We start from the raw sequence: 21,144 nt of genomic DNA on the forward strand, positions 1-21,144 counted from the left end.
CTTTAAACATCAGCTCCTATTCAAACTTGCCTCACTCAAACACACGAAACATGCCAACTATACAACATGATACGCCACTCACTCACTCACATGTTCTTGTGTATCCTGTCTGTAGGAGTGGATATGGTGTTGAACTCCCTGGCTGAAGAGAAGCTGCAGGCCAGTCTTCGCTGTCTGGCTCGACACGGACGCTTCCTGGAGATCGGCAAATATGACCTGTCCAACAACTCCCCTCTGGGTCAGTACACCGCACTGCAACTGCTCTCCATGGCAGCCATTTTGTGTCTGACTCAGTGTGCCACTGCAGCTGTTCTAATGTCTGACATGAGTCCCTGTTTCCCAAAGGTATGGCTCTCTTCCTGAAGAACGTGGCGTTCCATGGGATCCTATTGGACGCCCTGTTTGAGGAGGGGAACAGGGAGTGGGAGGAGGTATCCCAGCTGCTGAAGGGGGGCATTGTGGGAGGTGTCGTCAAGCCACTGAGGACTACAGTGTTTGAAAGAGATCAGGTGGAGGAGGCCTTCAGATACATGGCCCAGGGAAAACACATCGGCAAAGTCCTGCTGCAGGTCACATACTCAACAACTCCCCCTCTTCCATATTCATTCACGCTTTCTTTTACTATCTTCTCAACTCTCTTTTAGACCGGTCCATCATTTATTATAACACTGTTATTACCACTTATTATACTCTTGATACATGACGGTTTATTACAATCCACTTGGTGTGTGTTGGGTCTGACGTGGTGGCAGATACCCTAGAGGGTAAGAGCGTTGGGCAAGTAACCGAAAGCTTGCTGGTTGAAAAATCTAGGCAAGGCACTTAACCTCTAATTGTCTGCTAAATTACTCAAATGTAAATGTGTGTCTCTAGGTGCGTTCAGAGGAGAACGGTGGTGGTACTCAGGCGGTGGGCTCGCCCCTCTCCCTCCCCGCCATCTGCCGTACCTTCTGCCCTGCTTCCCACTCTTACATTATCACCGGGGGACTGGGGGGCTTCGGCTTGGAGCTCGCTCATTGGCTGACGGAGCGAGGCGCCCGGAAACTGGTGCTCACCTCCAGATCAGGCATCCGCAACGGTAAGAACTCAGAACTTTATTGTAGCACACCAGCAAAGCCATTGTGGTGTTACATTAGCTGCACACTTGTTGTTTGTGATAGTCCAGTCACTTTTAATGTCGGTTCACATTGCTAGGTTACCAGGCGAAGCGCGTGCGTGAGTGGCAGGGGATGGGTGTGCAGGTGCTGGTATCCACCAGTGATGTTAGCACCCTGGAGGGGGCGGAGCGACTCATCAACGAGGCCTGCAGGCTGGGGCCTGTGGGAGGAGTCTTCCACCTCGCCATGGTAACGCCCCCCCCCCCCCACCTGTACACTGTTGCTTTTTGTTTTCACCTGTCCCTCTCCCAGCTCCCATACCTCTCTCTCACCTACCTACCTCACTCACCTGCTCGCTCACCTACCTACCACTCTCTCTCACCTACCTACCTCTCTCTCACCTGTGCCTCCCACCTCTCTTGCTCTCTCTCCTGTCTATGTATACCAGGTGTTGAAGGATGGCATGTTGGAGAATCTGACTCCTCAGCTGTTCCTGGATGTCAACAAACCCAAATACAACGGAACCCTCCACCTGGACAGGTAAGACGATACACACATGCATAGCAGTTAGCTTAGAGATCACTCCTCCTGGTGCTTCTGTACTTCTGCTGAGATTTACCAGTCTTTCCATTATAAGGATCTGTCAATATCCAATGTTTTGGAGGAACAGAAAATCCAAAAGCAGTCAAAGGTTTTCCTTCCTCTCTCCCTCTTTCTCAGGGTGACCAGAAAGCTGTGTCCAGACCTCAGCTACTTTGTAGCCTTCTCCTCTGTGAGCTGCGGCCGCGGCAATGCCGGCCAGAGTAACTACGGTTACGCCAATTCCGCCATGGAGCGCGTGTGCGAGCAGCGATGCTATGACGGCCTGCCCGGATTGGCCGTCCAGTGGGGTGCCATCGGCGACGTGGGCGTTGTCCTGGAGACCATGGGCGGCAACGACGTGGTGGTGGGCGGGACTCTCCCGCAGCGCATCACTTCCTGTCTGGAGGTGCTGGACCGCTTCCTGTGCGAGCGGCGTCCGGTGATGTCGAGCTTCGTGCTGGCAGAGAGGAGTGTGGTGAAGAGTGAAGGAACAGGACAGAGAGACCTGGTGGAGGCTGTTGCTCATATACTGGGTAGATCCCTCATCACCTATACACCTCCATACAACTAACCCTATAACAAACCCCAGACAGAGACCTGAGGGGCGTACTAGAAAGCAGGATCAAGGAGTACGCCAGCTAACCTAGATGAGCTTAAAATGAGCATGATCTAATTGACTGAACAACAACAACACATTTGTATGTCAGTTTAGCTTTCTTGATGAACCAGAAAAGAAGTAGATTTTTTTTCTGCTTGTTTATCCAAGGTAGCTGGCTCACTCATAGATCCTGCTTTGTAGTATATCCCCCTAGTGGAGGCTGTGGCTCACATACTGGATAGGACTAGAGGAAGAGATGTCACTCATCACCTGTACACCTCTACCACCATGTAACCAGCTCTAGATTCTTCCTGAAGTTGCCCCATCACAGCTGATGGGTGGGCTGCTGTTGTGTTTATATCAATAGATTTGAAGCTGGTTTGGGTGTTTTCATTCCATGTGTAACTCCCTGGTTATTTCTCCCTCTCCCCTGTCCCCTTTTCAGGTGTGCGTGATGTCAGCAGCCTAAATGCTGACGCCTCATTGGCTGATCTGGGTCTGGACTCTCTGATGGGCGTGGAGGTGCGTCAGACACTGGAGCGTGATTATGACATCGTCATGGCAATGAGGGAGATCCGACAGCTCACCATCAACAAGCTCCGAGAGCTGTCCAGCCAACCGGCGGGAACAGCAGGTGTGTGTGTGTGTGTGTGTGTACACAAACACTGTAAGCAATAATGACTTTGTATAGTTAGGAAGCGTATGTGTGTCATGGACTTACGTGTACTTTTTCTCTCTTTCCCTCCGTCTCTCCAGAGTCCTGTCAGTCTCCAGTGAAGAAGGGAGGTGTGCGTTCTCTGTTGGAGTCGGACCTCAGTTTGATGCTGGTCAACCCAGACGGTCCCACTGTCTCACGTCTCAACGAGGTGCAGAGTGCTGAGCGCCCGCTGTTCCTGGTCCACCCTATAGAGGGCTCCATCGCTGCCTTCCACACACTCACCGCCAAGCTCAGTGTGCCCTGCTACGGCCTGCAGTGCACTAAAGGTACACACACAGGAACAAACTCCCTCCTCTCTCTCTCTCGCAATCATACTGATACAGTCCCTCTCTTTCTCTCTCTCTCGCAATCACACTGATTCTCTCTCTCTCGCAATCACACTGATTCTCTCTCTCTAAAGTTGTAAACTTGACCTTAATGACAAACTATCGCCCCCCCCCTCTCTCTAGCTGCTCCTTTGGACAGTATACAGTCTCTGGCTACATACTATGTGGAGTGTATACGTCAGGTAAAAAAGATACAACTTAATTAGTATTTATATATTTACACACATGATAGATAATTAGTGATTTTATAAATTTTATAACGGTCTGTGCTTATGTTTTATTTGTGTAGGTGCAATCGGAGGGTCCGTACCGGATTGCCGGCTACTCCTTTGGGGCCTGCGTGGCGTTTGAGATGTGTTCTCAGCTACAGGCCCAGGGTAGAACCGTAGACTACCTCTTCCTCTTCGACGGATCACACTCCTACGTCGCCGCTTACACACAGGTGAGACCTTATGCAAGCATATTGATACTCACACACACACACACCGGTGATACGCGTGTGTCTGTACATACTGACACACACACACACAGATGAGAGGTTACGCTGGGTACTCTGACACATACACACATCCTCGTACTCAGTTCCTTCACAGTGAACTCTACTTGAAAAGAGTCCGTCAACTTATAAACTCAGAACTAACCATAGGGTCATGTGTAGCGTTAACCTGATGTTTGTATTCTATTTGCCTTTCAGAGCTACAAATCCAAGCTGACCCCTGGTAAAGAGTCTGAGGCAGAGACTGAAGCGCTGTGTGCTTTCATCCAGCAGTTCACTGGCATCGAGTACAACAAGGTACAACACTTTACAACCGCAGATAATGGCCTCTACTCATACTGTACTCACTGGCTATGGCATAATATTAAACTAACATTATACTTGAGTCTGGTTCAATGTATAATTCTCACGTCTTGTTCTGCCTCTTTTACCTCTCCTCGCGCTCTCTGTCTAGTTGTTGGAGACCCTACTCCCTCTGTCTGATCTGAAGGCCCGTGTCAACATGGCGGTGGACCTCATCACCTCCAGCCATAAGAACGTCAGTAAAGAGTCCCTGCGATTCGCTGCAGCCACCTTCTACTACAAACTCAAGGCTGCCGACGGTTACGTCCCGGCAACCAAATACCACGGCAACGTCACCCTGCTCCGCGCCAAGGCCAGCAGCGACTACGGAGACAACCTGGGGGCTGACTACAAACTGAGCGAGGTGGGTATACACTCACACGCATGAACAGGCACACGCACACACTGCTATAATAACAGGCTTTGTTCCTCTTCAGGTGTGTGATGGTAAGGTGTCGGTCCACGTCATCGAGGGAGACCACCGCAGCTTCCTAGAAGGCGAGGGGGTGGAGTCAATTAGTAGCATCATCCATAGCTCATTGGCCGAGCCACGCGTCAGTGCCCGGGAGGGTTAGACCAGTCCCGCCCCTCCCAGCCCTCTCCCCCGATAGCACCAAGTTCTCCTATCCCCAAACCTAAACCCAATTGGGCAATACATATAATGGACGCAACCCCCAACCTATCAAAGCTTTTAGCTCGCTGCCACAGGGTATGTTCCCATGGGAACAAACAACGTGCTGTATGTTTGTGCTCTACCAATAAGGTCCTCGCTCTCTTTTATTTGTAATTTTTTTAAATCTTGTCTCTATCATGTTTGGAATGTTAGAATAAAGTTAGATGCTCAACTCTGTACTGGTAATCAATCCTGCTACAACTGGAAATGTGCTGGCTCAACCCTATAGCTAGCCGAGCATGTGAGCCTGGCTGTGTTGCCAACTGATTGTAGCCTAGCCCTAGATAACCTACCGAGCTGTTGTGTTATGATACTGCTCAACCCACCAGTCTGCTAAAGGGTGTTTTGTGTACTTGGTAATAAAGGTGTGTTGTGTGGACTCGGACCCTCTACCTATGCACATGCGTGCATGTTTGATCTCATGCCAAACCCTAGCAGTGCCCTAATGATGCAGACTATTCCACGTGTACATAGCCTCCTGTCTCACCTGTCTAACACCTGTTCAAGCTCTGTACCTGTTACCAAGTGACATTGGCTTAGGAGGAAAACATTGTTACATGCTTGTCTTTGTTTGGGGTTGTTTTGTATAAAAGGGTTTGTTTACCAGCATTGGTCATAAGTTATGATCCCTATTTTTGTTGATTTCAAAGTTGTTTGCAGTGACTGTTGTAGTGTTACACTGCTCTTAAGGTAGGTTCACACAGAGAAATGCATTAACTTCCCAACATGAGAACTAAAGGGGTTACTGTAGCAACACGCAGGAAAATGGCTAGAAGTATCTGACTGACACCATAGTTGATCAAGTTAACTTTTTAACTATTCAGCTGTTTACTGGAAATAAGACTCCCTGTATCTGTCTTTCCATTTAAGAACTGAAATACCTTTTGAAAACAACAGTATTCTTCTGGGTTTAGATCTGGGTGTGTTGCCTTTCCTGTGTGAGTACACCTTTTTAAGAGGACCGCTTGGATATCTACAGGTCACATTTCTATGATCTTGGCTTCTTTGACAAAGTAATTTAAATTGCTGCTGTTTTAAATGTATGCTGTTCTATGTAACTGGCTACAATGGAATGCTAATCATACAATTAACCTTTTTGTTTTTCTGTTCCTTCAATGTTCCTTCAATGTTCTAACGTTCCTGAAATATTGTTACATAAGACTAATGTTTTAAATATTTTGAATATTACTGCTGTCCACATGCAATGCTTCAAAACACTTTGGCACTTGTTTGAAAGGAAATCGAGCAATGAAACATCACTTGTATGGCACTACCCAAATACTGTTATGTGAAATCTATGGTGTTCAGGAGGGCACAATGGAGTAAAAGGCTTTGCAAACTAAAATGAGGGTTCCTTATTGGATAAATTCAGCTCGTACCTTCCTGTTCCGAAACATTTTCTCCCATTTCGTGCCCACTGAATACGATCCGATTCACTGTCTCGCTGAAAACGTAGTTTGTCAAAGCTTCCATTTTGTTTGTGATGTCATGTCAGAATGCAAGTGCCGTTGGGTGTGGAATCATTGACCTGAAGAATGGCCTTGTTGAAGAGTAGGTAGAATTTACCTCGAACCACTGGTCCAGGAACATATATTTTACTGTCTGCCTAATGGTTCAAGATCAGGGGTCCAATTGCAGAATGCAACAGACTGACCTCTGAGACTACTAATGAGGTCTATGAAGAGTCGGGTGGCTTTAATTTGAGCATGGTGATTGGCTGCAGTAAAAAGGAGGGAATTGACAGTGCTCCTATTTTTTTTTTTTTTAGTTTGTTTTTCCCAGTATTTATTGTATTAGTCCAAATAAAGAGCGATCACTAACATCCTGCCTCAGTGTCTGCCTGGTTTCTATGTAAACTTATTGAGGCAACTACAACAGGTCCTGATAGTTCTGCAAGTGGTCTCCTTAGCTTATTCAACTCACCATAATCTTCAGGCAATCATAAAATACTCCTGGCCTTTCACACCTTAATGTTAATTCCTGTGTATAACTGACCATACATTCCTTGTTTATTTTTCATTTAACCTTTATTTAACCAGGTAGGCTAGTTGAGAACAAGTTCTCATTTACAACTGTGACCTGGCCAAGATAAAGCACAGCAGTTTGACACACAACAGAGTTACACATGGAATAAACAAATACAGTAAACATACAGTGGAAAAAATAAATATATGTGCAAATGAGGTAAGATAAGGGAGGTAAGGCAATAAATAGGCCACGGTGGCGAAGTAATTACAATATAGCAATTACACACTGGAATGGTAGATGTGCAGAAGATGGATGTGCAAGTAGAGATACTGGGGTGCAAAGGAGCAAGATAAATAAATACAGTATGGGGATGAGGTAGTTGGATGGGCTGTTTACAGATGAGCTATGTACATGTGCAGTGATCTGTGAGCTGCTCTGACAGCTGGTGCTTAAAGCTAGTGAGGGAGATATGGGTCTCCAGCTTCAGTGATTTTTGTAGTTCGTTCCAGTCATTGGCAGCAGAGAACTGGAAGGAAATGCAGCCAAATGAGGAATTGGCTTTGGGGGTGACCAGTGAGCTATACCTGCTGGAGCGGGTGCTACAGGTGGGTGCTGCTATGGTGACCAGTGAGCTGAGATGAGGCGGGGCTTTACTTAGCAGAGACTTGTAGATGACCTGGAGCCAGTGGGTTTGGCGACAAGTATGAAACGATGGCCAGCCAACGAGAGTGTACAGGTTGCAGTGGTGGGTGCTCTTTGGGGCTTTAGTGACAAAACGGATGGTACTGTGATAGACAGCCTCCAACACTCTACTCAACAAATTGGATGCAATTTTATAGATAGTGCTGAAGTCGAGGAACGGTAGGATGGTCAGTTTTACGAGGGTATGTTTGGCAGCATGAGTGAAGGATGCTTTGTTGTGAAATAGGAAGCCAATTCTAGATTTAATTTTGGATTGGAGATGCTTAATGTGAGTCTGGAAGGAGAGTTTACAGTCTAGCCAGACACCCAGGTATTTGTAGTTGTCCACATATTCTAAGTCAGAACCGTTCAGAGTAGTGATGCGGGCAGTGATCGGTTGAAGAGCATGCATTTCATTTTACTTGAATTTTAGAGCAGTTGGAGTCCACGGAAGGAGTGTTGTATGGCATTGAAGCTTATCTGGAGGTTAGTTAACACAGTGTCCAAAGAAGGGCCAGAAGTATACAGAATGGTGTCGTCTGCATAGAGGTGGATCAGAGAATAACCAGCAGCGAGAGCGACGTCAGTGATGTATACAGAGAAGAGAGTCAGCCCGAGAATTGAACCCAGTGGCACCCCCATAGAGACTGCCAGAGGTCCGGACAACAGGCCCTCCAATTTGACACACTGAACTCTATCAGAGAAGTAGTTGGTGAACCAGGATAGGCAATCATTTGAGAAACCAAGGCTGTTGAGTCTGCCAATAAAAATGTGGTGATTGACAGAGTCGAAAGCCTTGGCCAGGTCGATGAATACGGCTGCACAGTAATGTCTCTTATTGATGGCGGTTATGATATCGTTTAGGACCTTGAGTGTGGCTGAGGTGCACCCATGACCAGCTCTGAAACCAGATTGCGTAGCGGAGAAGGTACGGTGGGATTCGAAATGGTTGGTAATCTGTTTGTTGACTTGGCTTTCGAAGACCTTAGAAAGGCAGGGTAGGATAGATATAGGTCTGTAGCAATTTGGGTCTAGAGTGTCTCCCCCTTTGAAGGGGGTGATGACCGTGGCAGCTTTCCAATCTTTGGGAATCTCAGGCGATACGAAAGAGAGGTTGAACAGGCAAGTAATTGGGGTTGCAACAATTTTGGCAGTTAATTTTAAAAAGAGAGGGTCCAGATTGTCTAGCCCGGCTGATTTGTAGGGGTCCAGGTTTTGCAGTTCTTTAAGAACATCAGCTATCTGGATTTGGGTGAAGGAGAAATTGGGGAGTTGCTATGGGGAGTGCAGTGCTGTTGACTGGGGTAGGGGTAGCCAGGTGGAAAGGATGGCCAGCCGTAGAAAAATGCTTATTGAAATTCTCAATTATAGTGGATTTATCGGTGGTGACAGTGTTTCCTAGCCTCAGTGCAGTGGGCAGCTGGGAGGAGGTGCTCTTATTTTCCATGGACTTTACAGTGTCCCACAACTTTTTTGAGTTTGTGATACAGGATGCAAATTTCTGCTTGAAAAAGTTAGCCTTAGCTTTCCTAACTGCTTGTGTATATTTGTTCCAAACTTCCCTGAAAAGTTGCATATCACGGGGGCTATTCGATGCTAATGCAGAACGCCACAGGATTATGCAATCAGACATACTGTACCTCTAAATGGTCATGTGTTTTGTGTCAGATAGAAGGTACCAGTAGAAAGTCCCACAGCAGCCAGCTATAAGGACCATCTGTCACACTAAATTCAGTAGGTCATAGGTCTTTCTCTGCTTCTGAAGTTAGTATGGACGCTTCGGCAGAGGGTGTGTGTGTTCCTTTGAGGTTTAGTACAGATGCTGTGAATGAGAGTGATAAGATGTATGCACAAGACCAGGGCCTGGTCAAATGTAATGCACTATGTAGAGAATATGGTGCAATTTGGGACGCACACCTACGGCTGGGACACTCATAGTGGAGCAGCACGTTGTTCCTCAGATAATGACCACAGCCTTGGATGTTTAAAGACTGTTACGATCCAGAGTGAGTGAGAATTCTGCATATGCCCTCACTGGCCTCTGTTGGTGTTCATAATTTAAATAAAGTCAATGAGCTGTCCTATCCTGTGACAGGTGGAATTTAACATGAAGCGTGTGCATTAATAATCCCTTATTTCAGTACCTGGTCCAGACATCCTCATAGGCGACAGAATAAGACAAAAATGTATAATTTATCAGCTTCAGAAGAAAGGTCTTGAAGAGGAGCAAGGTAATTCTTCTATCCACGGCCACAGAGTTGAAGTAAGGACGAGTTTACAACAGACCTGCACATTAGGATTGGTCTTCCTCAACGATGATGAATGATATATATTGGTTTTATGATGCTATCTGTGTTGGGTGGATGCGTGGTGGCCTAGGACAAGGTAATGATGTTATACTGAATGATTATGAGACGACCGCTTCAGAGCTCGTCTCATAGAGGATCAGTCACAGATCCATGTCTTTTTAGTCCCAATCTACTGTAACACACTATATCTAGACTCCATCTCTCACTCTTTCTCTTTCACTCTTTCTCTCTCTGCCACTTTTGCTCTCTGCACCTCTCTCACTCTTGTATATCTAGTCTATCTCTCTCTCTCACTTTTCCTCTTTCTCGATCTTCTTTCCTTCTCTCTGTCATTCTTTCTTCCTCTATTATTTCCTTCTCGGTCTCTCTTCCTTTCTCTCTCGCGTCAATTCCTCTCACTTATTCCATTAGAGATCTTCAGCACAGGTCAATGAGCTGATGTGTGTCTGGGATGGGACCAGAGCAGGCTGCTGGATGGTAGACTTGCTCAATTCTCTCATGAACACCACCCCTATACATCAACATTCCTTTGTTTTGAAAGTGCATAGATTGGAGATGAATTACCAAAGGTGATCTTCAACTAAGACCCTGGCCTATCCCAGCGGGCAAAAGTGGTTGTGGTGATGAAGTTATTTCAACCTGCTTTAACCGTTAGGATCTGATTGCTTTAGGGCGTTCTATTGTTACTGGGTGTGGAAGCATGGTTTCGGGCCTTGGGGGGGTGGGGGCTCATTTTCAGTGGATGGAAACTGGTTTCCTGGGTGACTCTCTGAATTCCACCCCCATCTCTGTCCAGAGCCACTCACCTCATGTACACTGTCAAATTTGCAACCAACACCACACCCACACAAACAGGAAATGTTCCAACTTAAAGGCAAACCAAGTTTAAGAAACCATCTGATCTCTGATCGTCTGCTGCTCAAACTGGCATCAGCCAAGTCAGTTGGAAAACTAGTGTCAAGGAATGATGTCAGAAGACAAGGCCTGAACCCAAGACCAGAGAGGAGAATTTATTAATTGAATTCAACCTGTGAACTGAACATTGCATTTGAATAGGACACACCCCACAGGAAAGAGAATTTGAATTGAATTTAAATGACAGGAAGTAGAATTTAATTAAAAACCAATTCAAAGACATTCAAATGAAACATAAAACATGAACATTGCATTCTTTTAAGACATATTTTAACATAACCACCTGCCACTTATCACTGCAAACATGTAATGAGATGGTAAGTTGTTCCAAAGCATTTATAGTTTGTTTCCTTCCATTTTGAAATGCTTGATGTAATGCATTCTGGTTAAATTTATTTTTCTAATACTTAAAAGGGTAGCAGGGCTGCCAACTTTTGAAGAAAACTTGGTATGAGATTTGCTATGTGATTTCATTACCCCCTGGCACAGCCCCTAGATGGGGGACTGGGGGTCCTCCCCATGAACATTTTACTTTTTTAAAGCTAATTTCCTGCAATTCTGTTTATTTCTTAGGCCTATGACCAGGGTGGAAAATAGGATTTTTTAAACAACAGGTCAGGATGCTTTGAACATTAAATGAACACTCAAAATGTGACGACTTAAATACTTTTATATTTTGGGGGGATGAAATGTAAACTATACCAATATTTTTTTCAACATATTTTTAGGTTGTTTGACATTTTATTCAGACAGTAATTAAATAAGAAAGGGAAACAGGGAAATGCTAGAAACAGTGGGAAGGTTGGAAGCAGGGATTGATCTATGTTCTCAGGTAGAAAGTTGTATGCGACACATGCCGGAGAGTGTTACCACTAAAAAATGACACAAAATGCACATCACATTCATATTATTATTATCTCATGTCGCTCTTGCTGCTAGTGACTCTCTGATCCACCTCTACGCAGACGATACCATTCTGTCTACATCTGACCCTTCTTTGGACACTGTGTTAACAAACCTCCAAACGAGCTTCAATGCCATACAACACTCTTTCCGTGTCCCCCAACTGCTCTTAAATGCTAGTAAAACTAAATGCATGCTCTTCAACCGATCGCTGCCCGCACCTGCCCGCCTGACTAGCATCACTACTCTGGACGGTTCTGACTTAGAATACGTGCACAACTACAAATACCTAGATGTCTGGTAAGACTGTAAACTCTCCTTCCAGACTCACATTAAGCATCTCCAATCCAAAATTAAATCTAGAATCGGCATCCTATTTTGCAAACAAAGCCTCCTTCACTCACGCTGCCAAACATACCCTCGTAAAACTGACCATCCTACCAATCCTTGACTTCGGCGATGTCATTTACAAAATAGCCTCTAACACTCTAGAAAATTGGATGTAGTCTATCACAGTGCCATCTGTTTTGTAAACACTAAACACTTCAGTAAAGCCCCATATTCTACCCACCACTGCGACCTGTATGCGCTCGTTGGCTGGCCCTTGCTACATATCCGTCGCCAAACCCACTGGCACCAGGTCATCTATAAGTCTTTTCTAGGTACAGCCCCGTCTTATCTCAGCTCACTGGTCACCATAACAGCACCCACCCGTAGCACGCGCTCCAGCAGGTATATTTCACTGGTCGTCCCCAAATCCAACATTTCCTTTGGATGCCTTTTCTTCCAGTTCTCTGCTGCCAATGACTGGAACGAATTGCAAAAGTCACTGAAGCTGGAGACATACAGTGCCTTGAGAAAGTATTCGGCCCCCTTGAACTTTGCGACCTTTTGCCACATTTCAGGCTTCAAACATAAAGATATAAAATTTTATTTTTTGTGAAGAATCAACAACTAGTGGGACACAATCATGAAGTGGAACGACATTTATTGGATATTTCAAACTTTTTTAACAAATCAAAAACTGAAAAATTGGGCGTGCAAAATTATTCAGCCCCCTAAAGTTAATACTTTGTAGTGCCACCTTTTGCTGCGATTACAGCAGTAAGTCGCTTGGGGTATGTCTCTATCAGTTTTGCACATCGAGAGACTGAAATCTTTTCCCATTCCTCCTTGCAAAACAGCTCGAGCTCAGTGAGGTTGGATGGAGAGCATTTGTGAACAGCAGTTTTCAGTTCTTTCCACAGATTCCCGATTGGATTCAGGTCTGGACTTTGACTTGGCCATTCTAACACCTGGATATGTTTATTTTTGAACCATTCCATTGTAGATTTTGCTTTATGTTTTGGATCATTGTCTTGTTGGAAGACAAATCTCCGTCCCAGTCTCAGGTCTTTTGCAGACTCCATCAGGTTTTCTTCCAGAATGGTCCTGTATTTGGCTCCATCCATCTTCCCATCAATTTTAACCATCTTCCCTGTCCCTGCTGAAGAAAAGCAGGCCCAAACCATGATGCTGCCACCACCATGTTTGACAGTGGAGATGGTGTGTTCAGGGTGATGAGCTGTGTTGCTTTTACGCCAACCATAACGTTTTGCATTGTTGCCAAAAAGTTCAATTTTGGTTTCGTCTGACCAGAGCACCTTCTTCCACATGTTTGGTGTGTCTCCCAGGTGGCTTGTGGCAAACTTTAAACAACATTTTTTATGGATATCTTTAAGAAATGGCTTTCTTCTTGCCACTCTTCCATAAAGGCCAGATTTGTGCAATATATGACTGATTATTGTCCTATGGACAGAGTCTCCCACCTCAGCTGTAGATCTCTGCAGTTCATCCAGAGTGATCATGGGCCTCTTGGCTGCATCTCTGATCAGTCTTCTCCTTGTATGAGCTGAAAGTTTAGAGGGACGGCCAGGCCTTGGTAGATTTGCAGTGGTCTGATACTCCTTCCATTTCAATATTATCGCTTGCACAGTGCTCCTTGGGATTTTTAAAGCTTGGGAAATTTTTTTGTATCCAAATCCGGCTTTAAACTTCTTCACAACAGTATCTCGGACCTGCCTGGTGTGTTCCTTGTTCTTCATGATGCTCTCTGCGCTTTTAACGGGCCTCTGAGACTCACAGTGCAGGTGCATTTATACGGAGACTTGATTACACACAGGTGGATTGTATTCATCATCATTAGTCATTTAGGTCAACATTGGATCATTCAGAGATCCTCACTGAACTTCTGGAGAGAGTTTGATGCACTGAAAGTAAAGGGGCTGAATAATTTTGCACGCCCAATTTGTTAAAAAAGTTTGAAATATCCAATAAATGTCGTTCCACTTCATGATTGTGTCCCACTTGTTGTTGATTCTTCACAAAAAAATACAGTTTTATATCTTTATGTTTGAAGCCTGAAATGTGGCAAAAGGTCGCAAAGTTCAAGGGGGCCGAATACTTTTGCAAGGCACTGTAAGTAATGTCCCCACGCACTCTGGCAGCTTTCATGGCCGGGATAAGTTCTTTCCTATTCTGGCACACAGCTTCAGGATAGTCCTCGTTGAGGAAGATGTACATTCGTTCCTCTCAAGTTCTTGGTTCTTTCCAGAACAGCTACCTTATCCTTGAACCTTGACCACTATTGGCCTGGGCCTGTCATCTGGGCCAGTGGTGGGTTTTCCAGTCCTGTGGGTGCCCTCCACCTCAATCTTCCTGTGGTTCATCTTCAGTTTCTCTGAGATTATTTCCCTCACTTTGTCCTAAGACTCTGTCCAGGTTTCGTGGAGTTTCTGCAATTCTTCCCAGAACCATGTTGTTCCGCCTTGATTGTCCCTCGAGATTATCAGATTTTTCTGTCATTATTATCATAAATCCACATACAGAACGGATGTCCTCTCTCAATGTCCTCTCTCAATGTCCTCTCTCAATGACTTACAGATTGCTGTGAACTTGCAGTTCTCCTGTTTAACTCATCAAGCTGACCCTGGGAGAACTGCAAACTGTTCTTCAGGTCCTGGACCTCTCTGGTCAGGTCGTCCATTCTTTTATTAATTGACTCCACCCGTATTTGGACACAACACATGAAGCAATTTTCTTGTTGCTGTAACAACTGCTTTTGGAACTATTTGTTTGTTTAAAAGATCCTTCACCTATGATAGAGAGATACCACTGTCCTCAACGGTACTCCTGCCAGCTTTGGTCTTTGTCACGGTAGCAACGAACATTAGGTTACGCTGTTACTCCTCGCAGTACCGGACATGGTAGGTTGCAGGGAAGATAGGAAATCACAAACAGCAGGGATCTACACAGCCACAAGCCCGGAATAATCTGCATTCCCAGCAACAATTGCTAACAGTTTCGGGGCTGTGTTCAAGCCCTCAAGAAAACTCTGCTAGCTTGATAGGCAACTAGCTAGCAGTTGGGCTAGCTACTACGCCAAGCAGTTCCTCAGACACGGCCTTGGTCGGCAGGATCACTGGACAGATAATAGTGGTCCCAGCAACTGATGCCAACCGTGTTGCAGGATCCAAACTCAGAAGGTAGCCAGCTTGTAAACAAACTTTTTCAAGACTTTGAAAACTTTCCAAAACAGCAATACTTTCCAAAACAACAAACCGAGCTCGACCTCATTTCGCAAAAGTTTTGAGAATGACACAAATATTAGTTTTCACAAAGTCTGTTGCCTCCAATTTGTATGATGGCAATTTGCATATACTCCAGAATGTTATGAAGAGTGATCAGATGAATTGCAATTAATTGCAAAGTCCCTCTTTGCCATGCAAATGAACTGAATCCCCCAAAAAACATTTCCACTGCATTTCAACCCTGCCACAAAAGGACCAGCTGACATCTGTCAGTAGTTCTTTCGTTAACACAGGTGTGAGTGTTGACGAGGACAAGGCTGGAGACCACTCTGTCATGCTGATTGAGTTCGAATAACAGACTGGAAGCTTCAAAAGGAGGGTGGTGCTTGGAATCATTGTTCTTCCTCTGTCAACCATGGTTACCTGAAAGGAAACACAAGCCGTCATCATTGCTTTGCACAAAAAGGCAAGGATATTGCTGCCAGTAAGATTGCACCTAAATCAAACATTTATCTGATCATCAAGAACTTCAAGGAGAGCGGTTCAATTGTTGTGAAGAAGGCTTCAGGGCGCTCATAAAAGTCCAGCAAGCACCAGGACCGTCTCCTAAAGTTGATTCAGCTGCGGGATCGGGACACCACCAGTACAGAGCTTGCTCATGAATGGCAGAAGGCAGGTGTGAGTGCATCTGCACGCATAGTGAGGTGAAGACTTTTCAAGGATGGCCTGGTGTCAAGAAGGGAAGCAAAGAAGCCACTTCTCTCCAGGAAAAACATCAGGAACCGACTGATATTCTGCAAAAGATACAGGGATTGGTTACTGAGGACTGGGGTAAAGTCATGTTAAATTTCAGTGATGTTAAATTTCAGGCGCAGATGCTCCGATTTCAAAACGATTTGGAGCAGAGTTGAACAGTTAACAATGGACAAATTTGAAAAATTAAACCTGTTCTTTTCAGTATTTAAAGCTCTAAATTGCAGAGCATTTAATAACCCAAACATATTTTCCTGTGGTGTTGAGGCCTCAATTCGAACCCTTCCATAGGCTAGTAGACTGCGGAAATAATTGTGGAGTTAATCATTGTTATGGCCTGATCGCTTTATATCATCTGGACCGTTGCTTTTCCTATGGCTAAGCAAGCAAGTGGTAGCATTTGCTTTTTGTCCATCTCTATAACAAGAGTTCGGTCTATATCCTCACATACCCCCTCAATTTGAACCCTGCTTTTAACCATAAGACATGTCCACAGACATGTATAGCCTAAGGATTGTGTGGTGACAGTGATTGTGTGTGTTAATCCGGTAAACTGGGAAGTGGGGGGAAAATTAGGTCAAATCATGACATCAGTGATTTTCAGGTCACAGAAAGACGCTGAATTGGAATTCCGATTTGGATGACCATTCAAAAAAAAGAAAATCCAGTCAGCTGTTTTTTTTCTGAGTTCCCAGTTGTCTTGAACACACTGAAGTCGGAAGTCAGAGATTGCCGACTTTCGTGTTGTTTTGAATGCGCCACTAGAGACCTAGGCTACCTCCTGTTTCTGAATAGGGCTACCGCCAACAAAGAAGCCCTGGTGTCTGTATTGATGTGAGAAATAGGCATATCTACACAGTAATGGTGACTGGCTGTGATATCAACTAGCCTAATAAGTTTGTATTGAGGTGATAGCCCTATTTGAGCTAAATCGACAAATTAAATGAATTAGATTACTCTGGCAATGAAAAATAGTTTTTGAAAATCACGAACATGTAGACGTTTGTCAGCCGTTCATGGTGAGATCTTTAATAATAAACTAAACAGACACTTAAACTTACACGTGACGTGTAACACATGTAGACATTTTTAAGGCGTTCATGGTAAGATCATTCATAATAAACGTACACACAAACTGACACGCGACGTGAACACTACAGCTACATGATGTGTGCGTGTCATGTGACGTGAACGTGTCATGTGACGTGAATGCGTCAGCAGTTTGACGCCTTAGAGGCAAACTTGTCTCCATTGACAGTCCATATTATTCATAGTGGTATTTTATGGCGCTAGGAAGACATTAGGTGACTTTGTGAGAGGTATCAGTAGTTCACAAGGCTTAATTCTGGCATGAATCACCCCCCATACGTTCTTGATCCACACAGGAAAATGTTTAGCATGACAAGAGAAAACAGCAGGGTCACAGTTCTTCGTCACAGTTCTTGACACACTCATACCGGTGCGCCTGGCACTTACTACCATACCCCGTTCAAAGGCCTCCCCATATACAGTCTTCCCCATTCACCCTCTGAATGCCACGCATATGCAATCCATGACTCAAATGTCACAAGGCTTTCAAATACTTATTTAACCTGTCTCCTGCCCTTCATCTACAATGAGTTTTAACAAGTAACCATCAACTATCAATAATTATCAATAAGGGATCATAGCTTTCACCTGGATTCTCCTGGTCAGTCTATGTCATGTCTATACAATGGAAACATTTCGCTACACCCGCAATAACATCTGCTAAACATGTGTTTGTGACCAATTAAAAATGTGATTTGAAAGAGCAGGTGTTCCTAATGTTTTGTACACTCAGTGTATATACAGTATATATACAGGGATCGGAACTTAAGGATTTTGGGCACTGTCTTATATAAAGGGATCAGCAGGAAATGAGCAGGTCATAAGTATTGGTTTGGAGACCGTGATCGGACCTGGAGTCCAATCACACTTGGTGGTCTTTTTCTGGCACAATAATAAACTGACTGTCACATGTGTCCCCTGCTCCTCCAGAGTAGGAGAGTACCTGAACTATAGGGCAGGAACTCTGTCGTTCTACAGCGTCTCTGACAGAAGTCCAGTCCACATTCAGTCAGCCCCTCTATGCTGGGTTCTGGGTTAATGATGGATCTTCTGTGAAGATACTGACACAAACACAGTGATGAACTTAGATAAGAATACAAGCATGCTGTTCAAGGATTTCAAGTTTAATTTAAAATCCTTGAATCAATTCATTTGAATATGAAGAGTTTCATTCCAAAACGCTACATATCCATTTTCTGAAATGTTGGTAAATTAGCTTTTATTGTTAAAAGAACTTATGAAAGATATTTGTGTGTTTTTTCACAAACTAATCATTGTATGAGGCTGGTTTAATTTCAGAGAGACAAATAATAACTTGTTGTTGCAAAATGTTATAATACGTAGTAAGACATAGTACTTCTAGGTTTTACACAGTCAAATGTGACAAAATGTCACGACATCCGCCGAAGTCGGTCCCTCTCCTTGTTCAGGCGACGTTCGGCGGTCGACGTCACCGGTCTTCTAGCCATCGCCGCTCCACCTTTCATTTTCCATTTGTTTTGTCTTGTTTTCCCGCACACCTGGTTCACATTCCCTCATCAGACTAAATGTATATTACCCTCTGTTTCCCTGATGTCTGTGTGTGGAATTGTTCTTTGTGTAGGGTGTTACGCTACAGGCTGGCTTGCGCTCGGTTTGTTTCAAACCTAGGTTTGTTTGTTTTGTTTAATCCAGTTCATGTTACCGTGGTTGTGCTTTGTGCTGCCTGGCCTGTGCCTTTGGGCCAGGGTGTATATTAAAGTTCTCCTGTTATCACCCATCTCTGCTCTCCTGCGCCTTACTTCCCGGCAACCAGTCACTCACCCCGTTACACAATTATTCTTTTTTTATTAACTACTGTGCAAATTGTACATTTGTGACATCACTTTTTTTAATACAAAAAATGAATAAACACAGTAATATGGGATCTGTATGTAGAACCTTTACATTTGACATTTTTGTCATTTAGCAGATGTTCTTGTCCAGAACGACTTATAGTTAGTCCATTCATCTTAAGATTGCTTGGCGAGACAACCACATATCACAGTCAATTATACAGGATACTAATATTCTATTCCAGCTAAGCAATGGATATATAGCATTTTGCAACACAACCTACTTTAATACACATCTAAAATCTATGAGTTTACAATTTGAGAACAGTAATATTTTACACACACAATAAGAAATTATTTCTAATGGAAAAAAACACGTGAAAAATTGCTGGACATAGCGTTTTGGAAATTAACTCTTCATATGTTACCAACTTAAACTTAAATGTGAATATGAATAACCAAGAGTGTCTTGTCCCTGTGAATTCTTATAAAAGGGTTTTTATATAAAACTCTTAAGAGTTCATCAAGTCTTCCACAGTCAGCATTAGCCCTCCATCATATGCAGTTAATGGTTATATTGGAGCAGCGATTGGATTGTACAGGGTAGATATAGTTTATTTGTTGACTGTGAACACCATCACAGTCTAATAATTATTGTATCAATCACTGTGTGTAGTGTAGTAGGAGTAGGAGTTGGAGTAGGAAGAGGAGGGTATTTCCACTGAGAGGTCATTGCACTCCTCTGGATATTACTGTAGTCATGGGCGCTTTCTCCTTTCTGTTGTCGTGAGATGAACCTGCAAGTAAGCTTTTTATTATACTGTGTACATCACGTGTATCCTGTGCATATGACAAATACACTTTGATTGGATTTATTTTGATTGGATTTATTTTGATTGGATTTATTTTGATTGGATTTCCTCATCCTCCCGTCTTCTCCTACCGTCTTCTCCTCCCGTCCTCTCCTCCCGTCTTCTCCTCCCGTCCTCTCCTCCCATCTTCTCCTCCCATCCTCTCCTCCCATCTTCTCCTCCCGTCCTCTCCTCCCATCTTCTCCTCCCATCTTCTCCTCCCATCTTCTCCTCCCGTCCTCTCCTCCCATCTTCTCCTCCCGTCCTCTCCTCCCATCTTCTCCTTCCGTCCTCTCCTCCCATCTTCTTCTCCCATCCACTCCTTCCGTCCACTCCTAGCCTTCTTTTGAAAACATCAGAGGGAAGCAAGGAGAGGAGGTGAGGAGAAGAGACGTGGAAACAATGCACTAGTAAGAAATTTGCATTTAGAAATTAGCAATAATGAAGGCTATTTGTCGCCCACTGGCAGGTGATCCCTATACACACCACGCCGACAGTAAATGAACGAATGGCAAATGAACGCCCCCCTACTGTACAGGCCGACAATCGGTCTGGTGAGTTTTCTCCTTTAAACTAGCTCTACCACAGACAGCGATGGATTCTCACTGAGCTCAAGCCACAGCTGTTACAGCCCTCGAACAAAGGTACGTCCACTAAGACCAAGGAGACGGATAGGCCTAACACTTGAGCTTTGGCAGTGGAAGTTTTTTCATTATTCACCTTATGAATGGGTTGTCATTGCAAGTGAGAACTTGCTCTCTTAAAATAAATGCATCCCGCTCTCTCATTCACATGTATAGAAGTGTGTCATTTACTTTCTTTAGCCCTTATTTTCCTTTGAATGGCAAAGAATAGAGTCATGTATCTTTCATTCTGTCTTCCAAGCAGTTTGGAGACATTAGCGTCTGTAGCCTTACCCCCAGGCTTCATGCAATAGATGCATGGATCACCATCATACCGCTAAATAATGCAGCAATAATGATTATTACCCTCAGCTTGTCCTCAGTTACAGTTTTCTCAATTGCTAAAACACAATTTCTGAAACCTTGCTCCATTTCCTGAAAACATTCAACACAAAACCTCATCTTCAAGCACTATTTACATAATCTCTGACTCCTCTTGCAAAATGAAACATTCGCCTCAAAACACTTTTACCTGTGTTCAAAATCAAACACTGCTCTCAAATCATAAACAACGTGATCAAAATGATATACACTCTCAAGCAGTCAGTAAACAATACACCGAAAAATAGAAAACACATTGTTCAAAACATACAATTCTCAGGGAGAAGTACATTTTTAAATCTAAAGAAATATTCATATTTTTCCGTCATTGTCTTTTGATGAGCGAAAACATGTTCTATCATAGTAGCTCAAAATTGATCAGAAATTACTACTCTGCTGTGCTCTTTTTAATTTTGTTTTCTGTTCTTCCTCCTCCTTTTACCCCTATTTTTACAG

At 44.1% G+C, this 21,144-nt stretch overlaps 1 protein-coding gene across 1 annotated transcript in view; it reads left to right on the forward strand.

Annotated features, from left to right (window-relative positions):
* The window catches only part of fasn (fatty acid synthase), a 30,768-nt gene extending 24,109 nt beyond the window's left edge, over window positions 1-6,659 (forward strand). The window contains 13 exon segments of the mRNA XM_064950398.1: window positions 116-238; window positions 346-569; window positions 874-1,078; window positions 1,195-1,346; window positions 1,546-1,637; window positions 1,818-2,212; window positions 2,723-2,911; window positions 3,034-3,261; window positions 3,445-3,503; window positions 3,611-3,763; window positions 4,016-4,114; window positions 4,272-4,523; window positions 4,597-6,659. Coding sequence (XP_064806470.1) covers window positions 116-238; window positions 346-569; window positions 874-1,078; window positions 1,195-1,346; window positions 1,546-1,637; window positions 1,818-2,212; window positions 2,723-2,911; window positions 3,034-3,261; window positions 3,445-3,503; window positions 3,611-3,763; window positions 4,016-4,114; window positions 4,272-4,523; window positions 4,597-4,734 — 2,309 coding nt within the window. The 3' untranslated portion in view covers window positions 4,735-6,659.
* Window positions 6,660-21,144: the final 14,485 nt, after the last annotated feature.

The sequence above is a fragment of the Oncorhynchus masou genome, chromosome 31 (assembly GCF_036934945.1).
Source record: "Oncorhynchus masou masou isolate Uvic2021 chromosome 31, UVic_Omas_1.1, whole genome shotgun sequence".
NCBI lineage: Eukaryota > Metazoa > Chordata > Actinopteri > Salmoniformes > Salmonidae > Oncorhynchus > Oncorhynchus masou.